Source organism: Typopeltis vanoorti, chromosome 1, assembly GCF_054136105.1.
Source record: "Typopeltis vanoorti isolate ZY-2024b chromosome 1, IOZ_Tvanoo_1.0, whole genome shotgun sequence".
Lineage (NCBI taxonomy): Eukaryota > Metazoa > Arthropoda > Arachnida > Uropygi > Thelyphonidae > Typopeltis > Typopeltis vanoorti.
The window spans coordinates 83,776,400-83,791,856 of record NC_143549.1 but is presented as its reverse complement, the minus strand read 5'-3'; the positions used below and the strand labels follow the sequence as shown (position 1 = coordinate 83,791,856).

General features: G+C 37.2%; 1 protein-coding gene across 1 annotated transcript in view; it reads left to right on the top strand.

The window, feature by feature from the left end:
- Window positions 1-15,457, top strand: part of LOC150110163 (muscle calcium channel subunit alpha-1-like) — a 1,246,847-nt gene that overhangs the window by 423,243 nt on the left and 808,147 nt on the right. The window contains exon 19 of the mRNA XM_090391329.1: window positions 8,205-8,256. Within this exon, the coding sequence (XP_090247455.1) occupies window positions 8,205-8,256 (52 nt within the window). The remainder of the gene's footprint in view (window positions 1-8,204; window positions 8,257-15,457) is intronic.

Genomic DNA, 15,457 nt, shown 5'->3' with positions numbered 1-15,457 from the left:
AATAAAGTGACTGCTTCCTTGGACAGAAGAGAAGGATACACAGTAATATACTTGGATTTCACAAAGGCTTTTGATAGAGTACCTCAGGATAAGTTGACAGTCAAACTAGAGCAGATGGGGTTGGATATTAGATTAGTGCATTGGATTGGAGACTGGCTATTTGATAGGTATCAACAAGTTGTGTATGGGGATGCGATATACAGGAAAAGGAAAGTCTCTAGTGGAGTGCCTCAGGGGATCTGTTTTAGGGCCATTACTGTTTAACTTGTATATTAATGATATTGGCAAAGATTTGGATGGAGATATTCAGTTGTTTGCAGATGATACAAAGTTTGGACGTACAATAAAGAGTAGTGAAGATGTTGTGGCCTTGCAAGAAGACTTGAATAAATTAAGTGATTGGGCGAGCGAATGGGGATGTGAGTTCAATGTAGCAAAATGTAAGGTTTTAAAATTTGGAAAACAAAGATGGGATGTAGAATTTATGCTTGGTGAGAATGTATTCTTGGATGTGGAGGAAAGTAGAGATTTGGGAGTGATAGTGGGTAAGGATCTAAAATTTAGGGGACACATATCCAAAATTGTGAAGACAACACAAAAGCTTCTGTGAATGATGCGGAGGACACTGATGTGTAGAAGTAGGGAGATTCTTGTTCCGTTATATAAGGCTTCGATTAGGCCACACATGGACTATTGTGCGCAGATTTGATCACCGGGTTTTCAGAAGGATAAAGATATGTTGGAAAGGGTCCAACTTATCATACTTAAAGCCGACAAAGGTAATAATATAGTTGTATTAAATACTAAAGATTATGAAGAAAAAATTAAAAATCTATTATCTGACAAGTCTGTTTATGAAGTTCTCAGTACAGATCCTACCCTAAAAAACCATAATGACACCAATGAACTATTACATGGAATAACTAACTGGCCTATAGAAGTAATAAGAAAGCTAAAATCAATGCACCCACTAACTCCAAGATTGTATTGCATTCCTAAAATTCATAAAGAAGGTATACCACTACATCCAATAGTTGATGGAATTTATTCTCCTACTTACCAGCTGTCAAAGTACCTTGCAAAGATTTTACAACAACACATTCACATCTCGGATACTTATATTAAAAACTCGCAACATTTTATAGATAAATTAAAAAAAATCCCTATCTATGATGAGGATATACTAGCAAGCCTGGACATTACATCTCTGTTTACAAACATTCCAGTGGTTGAAGTCATCAACATCTTAGACAACTTGTTCCCAAGAAACATCACTACTTTTTTCAATCACTGTTTAACTTCTGACTATTTTATTTGGCAAAAAACTGCCTACAAACAACTCACTGGATTAGCCATGAGTAGCACCCCCCCCCCCCTCTCCTCCTTGTGCTGACTTATTCATGGAAGATCTAGAGGAAAAAATCTTATCCCAGATCATTCCAAAACCCTAAATTTGGTACAGATATGTTGATGATATCTTTCTCATTTGGGATCATACGAAAGAAGAACTAATGGATTGCCTCAACCAAATCAATAGTTTCCACCATAGCATCAAATTCACATTAGAAATTGAAAAAGATGGGAAAATTGCCATTCCTAGACATCCTAATAAAGAAACAAACCAATAATAGTATCAACCTATTTGTGTATTGAAAACCTACAAATTCTGGATGTTACCTCCATTTCAACTCGTCTCATCATATAGCTCAGAAACTTCGCATTATCCATACTGAAGAAAAGAGCTATACAGTACACAACAGACAAAGATGACCTACAAACGAAATTAACTACAATATCCAGAGAACTATCTTTAAATGGTTATCCAAAAAGACTCTACAACAAGATTCTCTTGACTGATATACCACATAGACAACGTGATGACGTCCAATACATCAGTACTATCACTATTCCATTTGTCAGCAGCATTTCCAAAAAATTGGCTAACCTTCTAAAACCACATAATATCAGAGTAGCATTCAAGCCAGTAAACACTATTTGGAAATTTTTAAGATCACCGAAAGACCCCTCAACCATTATACAAGTACTCTGGAGTGTATAATATACCTTGCTCATGTGGTATTAGTTACATAGATCAGACCTCTAGAAGCTTTGAAACGAGAAAGAAAGAACACATAGGATATGTCAGAAACAACAGACAAGCCATTTCAGGCCTTTCTTGCCACTACCAACCATCACATTAAGTGGGATAAGAGCCGTATGCCCTATATAGAAGATAACTACCATTCAAGAACCTTCAAGGAAGCAGCTATCACCCGTAAAACTGAAAACCTAAACAAGAATCAAGGTCTAACCTTACCAGAAATTTGGAAAGCTTTAATCAGATCATTAAACATCAAAGAAATGTGCTTTCATGACATTTACATCATGAGTCATAACGAATAAATCACGTTTCCGAGACACGCGCATTGTCTCGCACAATGCTAATTTTTTGTATGAATTAGAACCATGAGTTATGACCTAGTCTGTTACCTTCATATAGCTTACTAATTTGTATTCCCTGAAGATGCCGATAGAAACATTGGCGAAACATGTAGGACGATAAAATAAAAGGAACTTGACTAACATTATAGAAAAAGTGTAATAGTTTGCATAACCTAAATCTAATTAAAACCACAATCATCTACTTATTCAATTTATAACCAATACCTGTAGTTTTTTTAAGGTAACGTTTCTTGTTTTTTTTTTTTTTTTAAACAACTTAGCTTTTGGGAGCACTCTAACATAGGACCTTCTGGTAAATGCTACCTGAAACTATATAGGATAGTTTGTATTTCTCCTGTAGTTTTTAAGATTTTGGAGAAATTTGTAACAACTTGTAGACAGAATTGGGCAGATGAGAGCAATATTATATATCCAGGCTTTAAATTAAAATTAACTGCACCAAATAGTTTTAATTGCTATAGTCAAAATATTGAGACTGAGATATTTATTTTGTCTGTTGTATTGTGATGAGCTATTAAATTTATTTTAGTAATGCATATACACCATCTTTATTTTTTTTTATATTTTCCTTTTTCACAGAAGCCTTGCTTTATTGACCAATAAGAAGCACGATTAGTCTTGTACTAGATAAATCATTTACTTCCTAAAGAGTTTCAATCCATCCACTGTTGATTATGACTATTGATTGTGATTTACATAATGTTAATTATGATTGTTGATTATGATTGCTGAGTGTATAGCAGGTTTGCTATCCATGCACCCACCCAACTAAGCCAGTCAGACTTAGTTGATTGGATGGAAGAATGAATTTTGTATCAAATTAACATACTGTTGATGAAAACATATACCCTTGTAGAGTATTTGTATATTTGTAATAGCTATTCTAATTTCCAAGAAAAATTGACACATAAGCATATCGTAATCAACATCAACATGCTTTAGGTTTACAAAAAAATAAAAAACCACACTGCTTGGAAAGAAATCAATGGACACCATTGACTTCTTTCAGACAAAGAGTGTGTACGTCTCACTGTACACACTCTATGCGCCACTGAAGACCACATTGCATGCTGGTTCAAGAGTGTGGTGCTTGCATACTGCACTCCTACCCATGACTTACTACCATGGGTTGTGAGCCATGTTGTGTACACACGCACACACACACTGCTTAGAAAGAATTCAACGGATACCCATAGTGTAAGGAACAAATAGCCATGGTGCCCACCTTAATAAAATGTATGACCTGTGATGACTGCAGCAATCATTTGGGGGCATACAATCTACAAGTGTACAATAGTGATCAATGGGAATTTTGGACCATTCTTCCTGTAGGCATGTAATGTGGTCCTGGACTGCTGTGGGACAGAAGTCCCTTGACCTCACCTGATGCTCTAGTTCATCCTACAGATATTCAATAGTAGGATTGAGATCAGGGCTCTGTGGAGGCCAGTCAAGTGTGGTGACGTTCATATTCACAAACCATGCAGTTGTAGTAACAGTTATAACACGGTACATTGTATTCCTGAAAAAGATAATGGTCAGTTCCATAGAAATTCCAAAGTAGGAAGCACTGCGTTGTCCAGAATGTTCAGATACCTCTCGGAGTTCAGTGTTTGTGGCACCAGAAACAGAGGTCTTAGGCCAAACCTGGAAAAATGGACCATATCGTCACAGTGCTACATCTGAATTTCATAGTTTGGGTTAAGCACCTTGGTAAGGGACATTCGCTAGGCATCTGCCACATCCACACTTGTCCATCAGTAGAGGATGTAGTGTGATTTGTCACTCTCTAACACAGTTTTTACTAGCTACCACATCTCACTGTACATGCTCTTTACAGCACTGAAGAGAGCACTGCATGTTTTTTTGCATAATGTGGGCCTTGTATATTGTGGTCCCACCATTTAAACCCATGTTGTAAGCCTCGGTTATGAATGTTTTTGTTAAGTTGAATGATTCGATTTGAATCAGTTAATTCAATTCAAAGAATGATTCGATGCATGATGAATATGTAGTTCAACACATTGAAGTACATGTTCAACGTGTTGATCAATGAATGTCAGTTTTTACATGTTATCCTTCATAGCATGCTAAGATGCTATGAAGTTCAGTGAGTGTGGTGGGTTACAACTGTAGGTAGCACTTGCAGCTGACTCCTTGTGTTTCCATCTCAGTATGTTATCAATGATTGCTGATCTGGGATGGCCATGTTTGTCAACAATTTGCTGAACAGATAGGCTTGCAACATGGCATTTTATCACAATGCCTGTTTCAAACTTTATCAGTTCCCTTCTCATAGCCATTTCACCCGGACCCAGTTGCACTGACTTGGGAGCATCATATTCTTCTAATTTATACCAGCTACAAATATGTTACTTATTACATGGCATGATTTGCTTGCCTGTGGAGTGTCCATTAACTTCTGTCTAAGCAGTGTGTGTGTGTGTGTGTGTACATATGGCATCTAGTAAGAAAAGGGCAGAACATTTGTAAAACAAATCGAGAGGAATGAAATTTTTGATCACTGGTGATTGATAGGTACCTGAAATTCAAAAGTTACAATGAACACCTCCATAATACAGTTTGAAGAATGATAAGTCCTCTGCCCTTTTATTGGAAAAGAGATCTGTGTTTAATTCTGATCATGTTGCAAGGAAATGCTTGGTGGGATGTTGTTATAGACCTGGTAATGTGGATGGTGGTGATAGTGAAATGTATAGTCAAATAAGCCAAGCAAATAAGAAAAGGGTGATTATTATGGGTGATTTTAATTATGGCAATATTGACTGGAATGAAGAGATAGCAACTGGAAGTAAAGAAAATGAGTTTCTTGAGTTTTTGAGGGATAACTATCTCAGACAGTATGTAACAGAGGGCACAAGAGGATTAAGGGTCTTGGATTTGGTCATCTCATCGGAGGATGTAATTATCAATGAGGTATCAAATCATCCACCAATTGGTGAAAGTGACCATGAGGTGATTACTTGGGTGGTTGCCAGCAGTGCAAGGACCCCTGTGAAAAAAGGGTATGTGTGGAACTACAAGGGGGGTGATTATGAAGAGCTCAGGAGACAGCTTGCAGGTGTAGCATGGAATGAGGAGTTAGCTGGAAAAGAGATCAATGCAGCTTGGGGGATTTTCAAAAAATATTTAGTGGATGCAATGTCTAAATGTATACCACGGGTGAGAAGGTTAAATAAGTTAGGTGTGAGATAGATGAATAAAGAGATTAAGCATGCAATACAGAGAAAAAGGGCATTGTGGAGGCAGCATAAGAGAAGTGGAAGTAACCAATTTCATGAGTTCTACAAAGACCAGGCAAGGAGAGTGACTTGGTTGGTGAGAGTAGCTAAAGAGAGGTATGAACAGCAGTTAGCTAATGAAGCTAAAAAGAATCCTGGGGAGTTCTTTCGATATGTAGCCAGCAAAAGAAAGAATGATTATGGAAGGATGACATTGATTGGAGGAAATGGTATAAAGACAGCTGTTGCAGAATGTGTGGTGGAGATACTTAATGAGCAGTTCATAAAGATCTTTCATTCTTGTGAATGTGACTTCATGGAGAGATTAAGAGCAGTTGATGATGGGGAGGAGAGACTGACTATAAGTGAGCAAGAGGTGTTTGGGGAGTTGAGTAAACTAGATGTAAATAAGGCTGTGGGACTTGATAATATATCACTGCGTATTCTGAAGGAATGTGCCAGAGAGTTGACACCTGCCTTGACATATTTTTTTAATACGAGTCTTGCGCTTGGTCAAGTCCCTAAAGAGTGGAAGGAGGGCAAGATTGTGCCACTTCATAAAGGAGGTGATCGAACTCAAGCATCAAACTATAGGCCTATCTGTGTGTCAGGTGTTGTGGTTAAGTTGTCGGAGAAGCTTGTGAGAACTAGGATCCAGAGTTGGGTTGACAACAATGGTATAATCTTTGATGGACAGCATGGATTTGCTAAAGGGAGGTCGTGTTTTAGTAATCTACTTACTTATTACAATAAAGTGACTGCTTCCTTGGACAGAGGAGAAGGATACACAGTAATATACTTGGATTTTGCAAAAGCTTTTGATAGAGTACCTCATGATAAGTTGACAGTCAAACTAGAGCAGATGGGGTTGGATATTAGATTAGTGCATTGGATTGGAGACTGGCTATCTGATAGGTATCAACAAGTTGTGTATGGGGGTGCAATATCCAGGAAAAGGAAAGTCACTAGTGGAGTGCCTCAGGGATCTGTTTTAGAGCCATTACTATTTAACTTGTATATTAATGATATTGGCGAAGATTTGGATGGAGATATTCAGTTGTTTGCAGATGGTGCAAAGTTGGGACGAACCATAAAGAGTAGTGAAGATGTTGTGGTCTTGCAAGAAGACTTGAATAAATTGAGTGATTGGGCAAGCAAATGGGGATGCGAGTTCAATGTTGCAAAATGTAAGGTTTTAAAATTTGGAAAACAAAGATGGGATGCAGAATTTATGCTTGGTGAGAATATATTGTTGGAAGTAGAGGAAATAAGAGATCTGGGAGTGATAGTGGATAAGGATCTAAAATTTAGGGGACACATCGCCAAAATTGTGAAGACAACACAAAGACTTCTGGGAATGATGAGGAGGACACTGACGTGTAGAAGTAGGGAGATTCTTGTTCCATTGTATAAGGCTTTGATTAGGCCACACATGGACTATTGTGCCCAGATTTGGTCACCTGGTTTTCAGAAGGATGAAGAGATGTTGGAAAGGGTCCAAAGGCAACTGACTAAGGTAGTCTCTGACCTCTGGAATGTCGAGTATGAGGAAAGATTGAAAAGATGTAATTTGCAGAGTCTAGTGGAGAGAAGGAAGAGTGGAGATATGATAGAGACCTACAAGTTGGTAAGGGGTTGTTATAGGATCAATGGTGGAGAAGTTCTACAGAGAATAGTGGGAGATCAGGGGAGAACCAGAGGTCATACCTGGAAACTGTATAAAGAGGGTGTGAGTAGGGGAGTGAGAGGCAGGTTTTTTTTCGTGCAGAGTTGTGAATGATTGGAATGCCTTGCCTGAGAGTGTGGTGTCTGCAGGGAGTTTGAATGTGTTTAAGACCCGGTATGATGAGATGTGTGTGAGATAAAAGGACCTCCTAGATGAGTCTTTGACTCCATGAGGTCTTGTTTAATAATAATAATAATAATGTTTGTCAGATTTTTCAGTTGAAAATAGGTTGGTTGGTCGGTCTTGCAAACTTGCAGAGAACATGTAGCTAACAGACAAAAATACTGTGTGGTATGTAAAGATGGTATTGCCAGATAGATGACTGTTTGTACAAGGTTTTGCAGTATAGAATACCATGTTCTACTGCGATGTGTACTTGGAACTCCATGGAGATGTCGTAATAATAATTTCAAAAGTTGCAATGACTACATTTCACAATGTTCTCTCAGATAAGATGACACAGGGTCCTCATATCACAGCTGCATGCAAGGACAGCTTTCCAAGTCAGTATTTAAAGTATGAACACAATTCTATTGACAAGAAATTTACCATTCCACTTTCTCTATACGTCATAATTTTTAATATAAATGTGATGAATTTTAGTATGCAAGTAATTGCATGTGAGAGGAGGAAAATTGGACAGCATGTCATCATTAAATTCTTTAACATTCATATCCATTAGTTTCTAGATTCTAGTTTCATTGCATTTTTTTTTTTAAGTTTTCTGATATAGCTACAATTAGTTTCTAATCATTGATAGTATTTCCTGTTAGGTGCAAGTTGAAATCAAAGTTGAAGATATGACAGAGAACGAAAAAGCAAAAGGTAAAAAAAAAAAATCTAATTCAGCTTAAATGAAGTATTATTTTTGATTTGGAGAAATTTTATATGATTAATGAACATTGTGGAATTTACATTTCATATAAAAGAACTCAGTAGAAATGTAATTTTGCTATGGAGCTTATTTCATCACTTATTAAAGTGATGAAATATGCTATTTGATACTACTATACTCTGACACATGAAGCCAGATATTGTTGACAGATATTTAGTAGTAATAATTGATACTAACTAGGTACATGAAAACTGGAGAATTTAATATGCTCTGGTTTCATTTAATTGCAGATACCAGCTACTGAATTATTATATTTTATTTTCTTTGCAGAAATTGCTAGTTTCCGTATTGACGTGCGACTGCCAGTACCAATCCTCTTCAATTCCCTGTGCATGGTTTAGTGAGATATGGTTTGGAAACAGGCATCATTATATGCTTCAGTCAGTTGCTACAGTGTTTGTTTGTACAAGCCCTCTCAGGTTTTAGGACCACAGTTACCCCTCTTAGACAAGCAATGTGGGTTGTTTTCCCACTGATTGCTGTCCTGGTTGGCTGGGTGATTAGCACACCTGCTCTCCAACCAACACGTTGTGGGTTTCAGTCCCACTGCAGGAATGTTTGTGATTGTTTTATCTTGTGTACTGCTATGACATTTGATATGGTGCATTATGATCTTTGTTGTCCTTGAACAATTGAAATTACAAATCATCATAATCATCCCACTGATTAATCACCTGAGATATCTCCCCTTTTGAGAAACAAGTCTGCTCTGCTGTTTTCAAAATCATTGCTCCAGCCAGACAGGCACCCACAATAACCCCTTTATTTAACTTCAAAAGATCCTTTGGTTTTCCCCATTGTGATCAACACAATGATTACTGACCAACAGCATTCTTTAATAGTTGCCGAGAACACATGGTGATACACATGACCAAGTATTTTGCATATACGCTGCATAAGTGACATTTCTGTATGTCACCATAAAGGTTTCTAATTCAGTGTCAGGTGTGTGTGTAGTTAGTCACATTATCTTGCCTAAATTAAGTAGGTAGAACTGCACTTTGATCTGAGAAAGCGCTCCAAGTTGCATCCAATGATCCACATCAGATTAATTTTAACATGATGTGGATCATTGGATGCTAATTATCACTCATTTTAATTTGACAGAAGAAACCAATGTCTAGGGATAATAATTAAATTTTATTTAATTATAGTAAGTATTTTGCCTTGCTTAGAAAGGTTTTTTTCACAAGCATAAAGATAAGGATGTGCATGTGAAGTACAACAAAGTGTAAACAGTGTACTGGGTATTGAATAGCATAATACAAACATTCCTAACCAATGCCCTCCATGACTCAACATAAATATGTATAGAATATACACCACAACTGCTTTTGGATTACAAACTGCAGTGATTGTCATCATTGTGTTCATTGGGGTGGGGGAAAACTTTATTATACGGATATGGATTTAAATCGCATACTGTTTTTGTAATCTGTCATATCTCTGCAACACTCCTCCAAACTAAATAAATATATCTGCCTCACATATTTAAATTTAGGAGAATATTATCTCCTTACTGTCTCATAGATTTTCCAATTAGGATTATGTCATTTTTTTTTATATCACTCTCATATATATGAGAACCTAGCAAATCAATGCTGTGTGCAGGCAAGGATTAAGAGAAGTTGTTGATATTCTTTTAGAAGAGCTGAAGGCTGTTTTCTTTGGGAAAGAGTTGATGGGAAGCCTGTTCCACAAAGCCAAGTAAAGTGAACGAAAGACAAATGCGAGTAGTAGATCCATGAGTTAGTGATTCAACGGTAAAGGAATGTTCAGCAGCTATTGCTGTGTTACTATGTTTAGCATCAGTGATGTAATGAAGGCGTGGTGATAGAGGCGCCCGCTACGGGTGCAACTAGGTTTGGGGCACAAAATGTAAAAAATAAAAATAACTAAATAGACAAAAGTCCGCTATTTTATAACGTATTTTTAAATTTCGGCAATATGCCACTTTAAACACACAAATTATTATTATTATTATTATTATTATTATTACCCCAAGACTTCATGGACCCAAAGACTCATCTGAGAGGTCCTTTTATCACACACTCATCATACCGAGCTTTAAACACACTCAAACTCCTTGCAGATACCACACTCTCAGGCAAGGCATTCCAATCATTTACAACTCTGCATGAAAAAAAACCTGCCTCTCACTCCCCTGCTCACACCCTCTACATACAGTTTCCTGGGAGGACCTCTGGTTCTCCGTTGATCTCCAACTATTTTCTGTAGAACTTCTCCAGCATTGATCCTATAACAACCCCTTACTTGCAGGTCTCTATCATATCTCCCCTCTTCCTCCTGTCCACCAGACTCTGCAGATTACATCTTCTCAATCTTTCCTCATGCTCGACATTCCAGAGGTTAGAAACTACCTTAGTCAATCGCCTTTGGACCCTTTCCAACATCTCTTCATCCTTCTGAAAACCAGGTGACCAAATCTGGGCACCATAGTCCATGTGTGGATTAATCAAAGCCTTATACAATGGAACAAGAATCTCCCTACTTCTACACATCAGTGTTCTCCGCATCATTGACAGAAGCTTTTGTGTTGTCTTCACAATTTTGGATATGTGTCCCCTAAATTTTAGATCCTTACCCACTATCACTCCCAAATCTCTTCTTTCCTCCACCTCCAACAGTATATTTTCAATAAGCATAAATTCTGCATCCCATCTTTATTTTCCAAATTTTAAAACCTTACATTTTGCAACATTGAACTCGCATCTCCATTTCCGTGCCCAATCATGCAATTTATTCAAGTATTCTTGTAAGGCCACAACAGCTTCACTACCCTTCATGGTTCATCCCAACTTTGCATCATCCGCAAAAAACTGAATATCTCCAACCATATTTTCACCAATATCATTAATATACAAGTTAAACAGTAATGGTCCTAAAACAGACCCCCCCCGAAGCATTCCACTAGTGACTTTCCTTTTTCTGGATATCGCTCGCCCATATGCGATTTGTTGATACCTATCAGATAGCCAGTCTCCATTCCAATGCACTAATCTAATATCCAACCCCATCTGCTCTAATTTGACTGTCAACTTATCCTGAGGTACTCTTTCAAAAACCTTAGCGAAATCCAAGTATATTACTGTGTATCCTTCTCTTCTGTCCAAGGAAGCAGTCACTTTATTGTCACTAAATGCAGAAGGCATGAAGAGGACTTCCTGCCTTCTCACAGCATAACAATAGAATTCTTGTTGGTTGTTTTAGCTTGCAGAGCTAATTTCTTTCATTCTGAGACTTAGCTTTCCGTATAACACTTGTGACTCTTCTGGACAGCTGCTTATAATTATCATAACTGACATCGTTCTTATGCACATGATATTCCTTCCACATCATCCTTCTCTCTCTCTCTTTTTTTTTTTTTTTTTTTTTTTTACTGTTTGTTGTTTCGTTCAGAAAAGGTTATATGCTGAACTACAAAGCAGGAAATTATGACTGCCTGGATTCTGAGCCATAATATCAGTTGTATCAATCTCTTGCTTAATTATATTACACATCCATTTCACTGCTGAGCAAGTTCTGGTAATATTATTGCAATGGTAATATTAGTATTACCATTGCATTATGGGATACCTGGACAATTGATGTAACGTAATTAGCCTCTTTATACAAGTAGCCCAATCATGAAGATACCTTATGTGCAAACATTGTTTGCGTACACTTGTATAAAGGATTAAACCAAGAATATAATTTCTTGACATCTTTAATTTATAGTATAACCAAGTGAAAAAACTGTCAACATGTAATGTTTGTCATATGAGCAAGAGGAATGCAGAGTGCTATCATCAATAAAACAAAAGGTTTGGGATTATTGAGAGATGGTTATGTGTATGAGCAAGAGGATGGATGAAATAACAGTGCCTTGAGTAACTTCTTATTGTGCTATCTTCTATCGAAGGTCAGCGACCATCTTGGTGAACAAACTGCGCTCTTGTGCTAATCTCCTGTCCACGTCTTGATGTTGTCAAACCATGATATTCTTTTTCTTCCTCTAGTTCCTTTGCCACCAATTCTTCCTATAAAAATAGTTTGTAGAAGTTGGTATTTGCTGTTTCTCATGATGTAGCCAAGATATGATGTTTTTCGTTTCTTGATTATTTGTACAAGATGTTTAGCTTTGCCAATGGATTTTAAGACATCTTCATTGGTAATTTTTTCTGTCCATGATATCTTTAGCATTCTTCTGTATAGCCACATCTCAAAGGCTTAGATTTTCTTGATGGTTGTCGCCTTCAATGGCCATGTTTCAACTCCATATAGCAGAATAGACCACATGTAGCATTTCAGCATTCGGCATCTGACTTCCATGTTTAGGTCTTTATTGCAGAATAGTGTTCTCATTTTCATGAAGGACTGCCGTGCAACTTCAATCCTTGTCTTTATATCTATTTTTGGATCCCACCGTTCGTTAAGCCAGCAACCAAGATATTTATATCTTGACACTTGATCGATATTTTTCCCATTGAGTGTCAGTTTCATTGATGAGGCTGGATGTTTGCTGATGATCATGTATTTTGTCTTGTTAATGTTTATATTTATTCCCATTCTTTGGCTTTCTATGTATACTCTGTCAATGAGTTTTTGGAGATCCATAATATTATCTGCAATTAGCACGGTGTCATCTGCATATCGAAGGTTGTTAACAATCTTTCCATTTATTGTGATTCCCTCTGAACATTCTTCCAATGCTTTTTTAAAGATTACCTCTGCATATATGTTGAACAGGAGTGGTGAGAGCACACATCCTTGTCTCACTCCTCTTTTGATGTTAATATCACTGGTGGTAATGTTGTCTAATTGAACAGTAGCTGACTGATTCCAATACAGGTTTGTTATTAGTCTTATGTCTTGTTCATCTAGCCTTATTTGTTGATGGACTTCTATTAAGTTAGCGTGTCTGACTTTGTCGAATGCTTTTTCAAAATCTATGAAACACATAAAGACAGATTTCTGTTTTTCTATGCATTTTTGTATCAATATTTGGGTACAGAAAAGGGCCTCTCTAGTACCAAAACCATTCTGAAAGCCAAATTGGTTTCAGTTAGAGTCTCTTCACTTTTTCTATAAATACGATTCTGAATTACTTTCAAAAATATTTTTAATGTTTGGCTCATTAGACTAATAAGTCGGAAGTCACCACAGGAATTCGCTTTGGGTTTCTTTGGGACAGTGATAAATGTAGATTTGAGCCAATCTGATGGAAATTCATCACTTTCATATATTTTATTAAATAGTTTTTCAAGAAGTTTGATGTTATCTGGTTCTATTAATTTTAAAAATTCTGTTTGCACACCATCTGGTCCACTGGCTTTTCCTGTTTTACTTGTTCCTATAGCATTCTCTATTTCGCATTTCATGATTGCTGGTCCTTGAATGTTATCTTTTATATTTATAGGCTTCTGTCTAGTATCATTGAAAAGTTCTGTTACATATTTTATCCAAATCTGTGCTTTATTCTCTTCTTCCTATTTTTCCATTTTCGTCTCTTAGAGACACTATTTGCTTTTTCCTCAGTTTTCCAGAAATTTCGTTGATTTTCTTATACAGATTGAAATTATCATGTTTCTTCTGAAGCAGTTCAATTTCAGTACATAAATTTTTCATCCAATTTTCCTTGGCTTCTTTTATTTTTTTCTTGATGATGTTATGTGTTTCTGTATACCTGGCAAGGTCTTTGTTTTTGTACATTCTTCTTGTATCAATAAGAGAAAGAATCTCATCTGTCATCCATTCCTGTTGTTTTATATTATTCACATAACCTACTTCTTCAATACTTGTAGTTACGATGGCATTCTTTAAGCTATTCCAAAGAGATTCCACACTTTTATTTTCTTCTATGTTAATCTGTTGTAATCGCAGGTTAAGCTGTGTCTTGGCACTTTTATTTATGTTCGGGTCTTTCAGTTTTTCTACATCAATTTTCTTTTTCTTCTTTTGTGATTTTTTAGCTGATTTTAATCTAAGATGTACTTCTGCAGCTATGGGATTGTGGTCTGATGAGATATCTGCTCCAGGATAAGTCTTTGCACTCTTTATACTACTGTGGAATCTTTTATTTATCAGTATATAATCAATTTGATTTCTGACAGTGTTATGTTGGTTATCTTGAGGCGATTTCTGGACTAGGCGATCTCCTCTGTCATTTCTGGTGCCTAAGCCATGTTCGCCAACAATTTCTCCATCACCCCCTCTTCCCACTTTTGCATTGAAGTCACCCATCACTATGTTTATATCATGTTTCTTTGTTAGGTTTTTAATCTCTTTTAGGTGTTCATGAAACTCTTCAACATCTTCTTCACTTTTGTCAGCTGTGGGTGCATAAGCTTGGATGATATTTATGTTAATGGGGTTTCCCTTAAGTTGTATCAGCATTATCCTTTCAGAAAATGGAATCCAATTTATTACTGATTTATTGATTTCTTCATCTACTATTACAGCTACACCATGTCGATGTTTGTTCTCATCATTCTCAGAGTAATACATTGTCGTATTATCTTGTTGACACTTTCCAGATCCTGGCCATCTTGTCTCGCAAATTCCCAAAATCCGGATGTCCAGCCTCTTCATTTCTCTTGTGGCATTTCTTAATTTGCCAGCTTCATACAGAGTTCTGACATTCCACGTTGCAATTTTAAAAGTGGACACCATTTTGAGCCCGGAGATTCTTCGCACCCCCTGTCCCATTTAAGGGATGCCGGGAACTTGTGGCCAATTGTAAGGGTTTGCTCACCATGGTGGTTATTCTGGAGATAAGGTAGAGTAGTTTCTCCGTTTGCTTTCTGCTCTGCAGTATTACAGACGTACACAATATAATCATATTACCATCTGCAATTCTTTGATCACAAGCTTTTCCGTCATCATTTGGCTTCAACCTTGTGTCAGTACTGACAATGCTGCTTCCCAATGTCAGGGGCAGTGACCCCAGCAGGTGCTTATTTAATGGCGGCACTACTCGCCATGTCACCGAGTTGTCATTGGGCTTTGTGAGGTTTTAGGTGAAACAGAGTTGCCACTTCTGCTCCCCCACGCCCTGATAGCTCAGTCATTGTTGGTCCACGGCTGCTTATTTGCCAGATTGCTCTGCTTTTATCGCAGCTAGCCTCCATA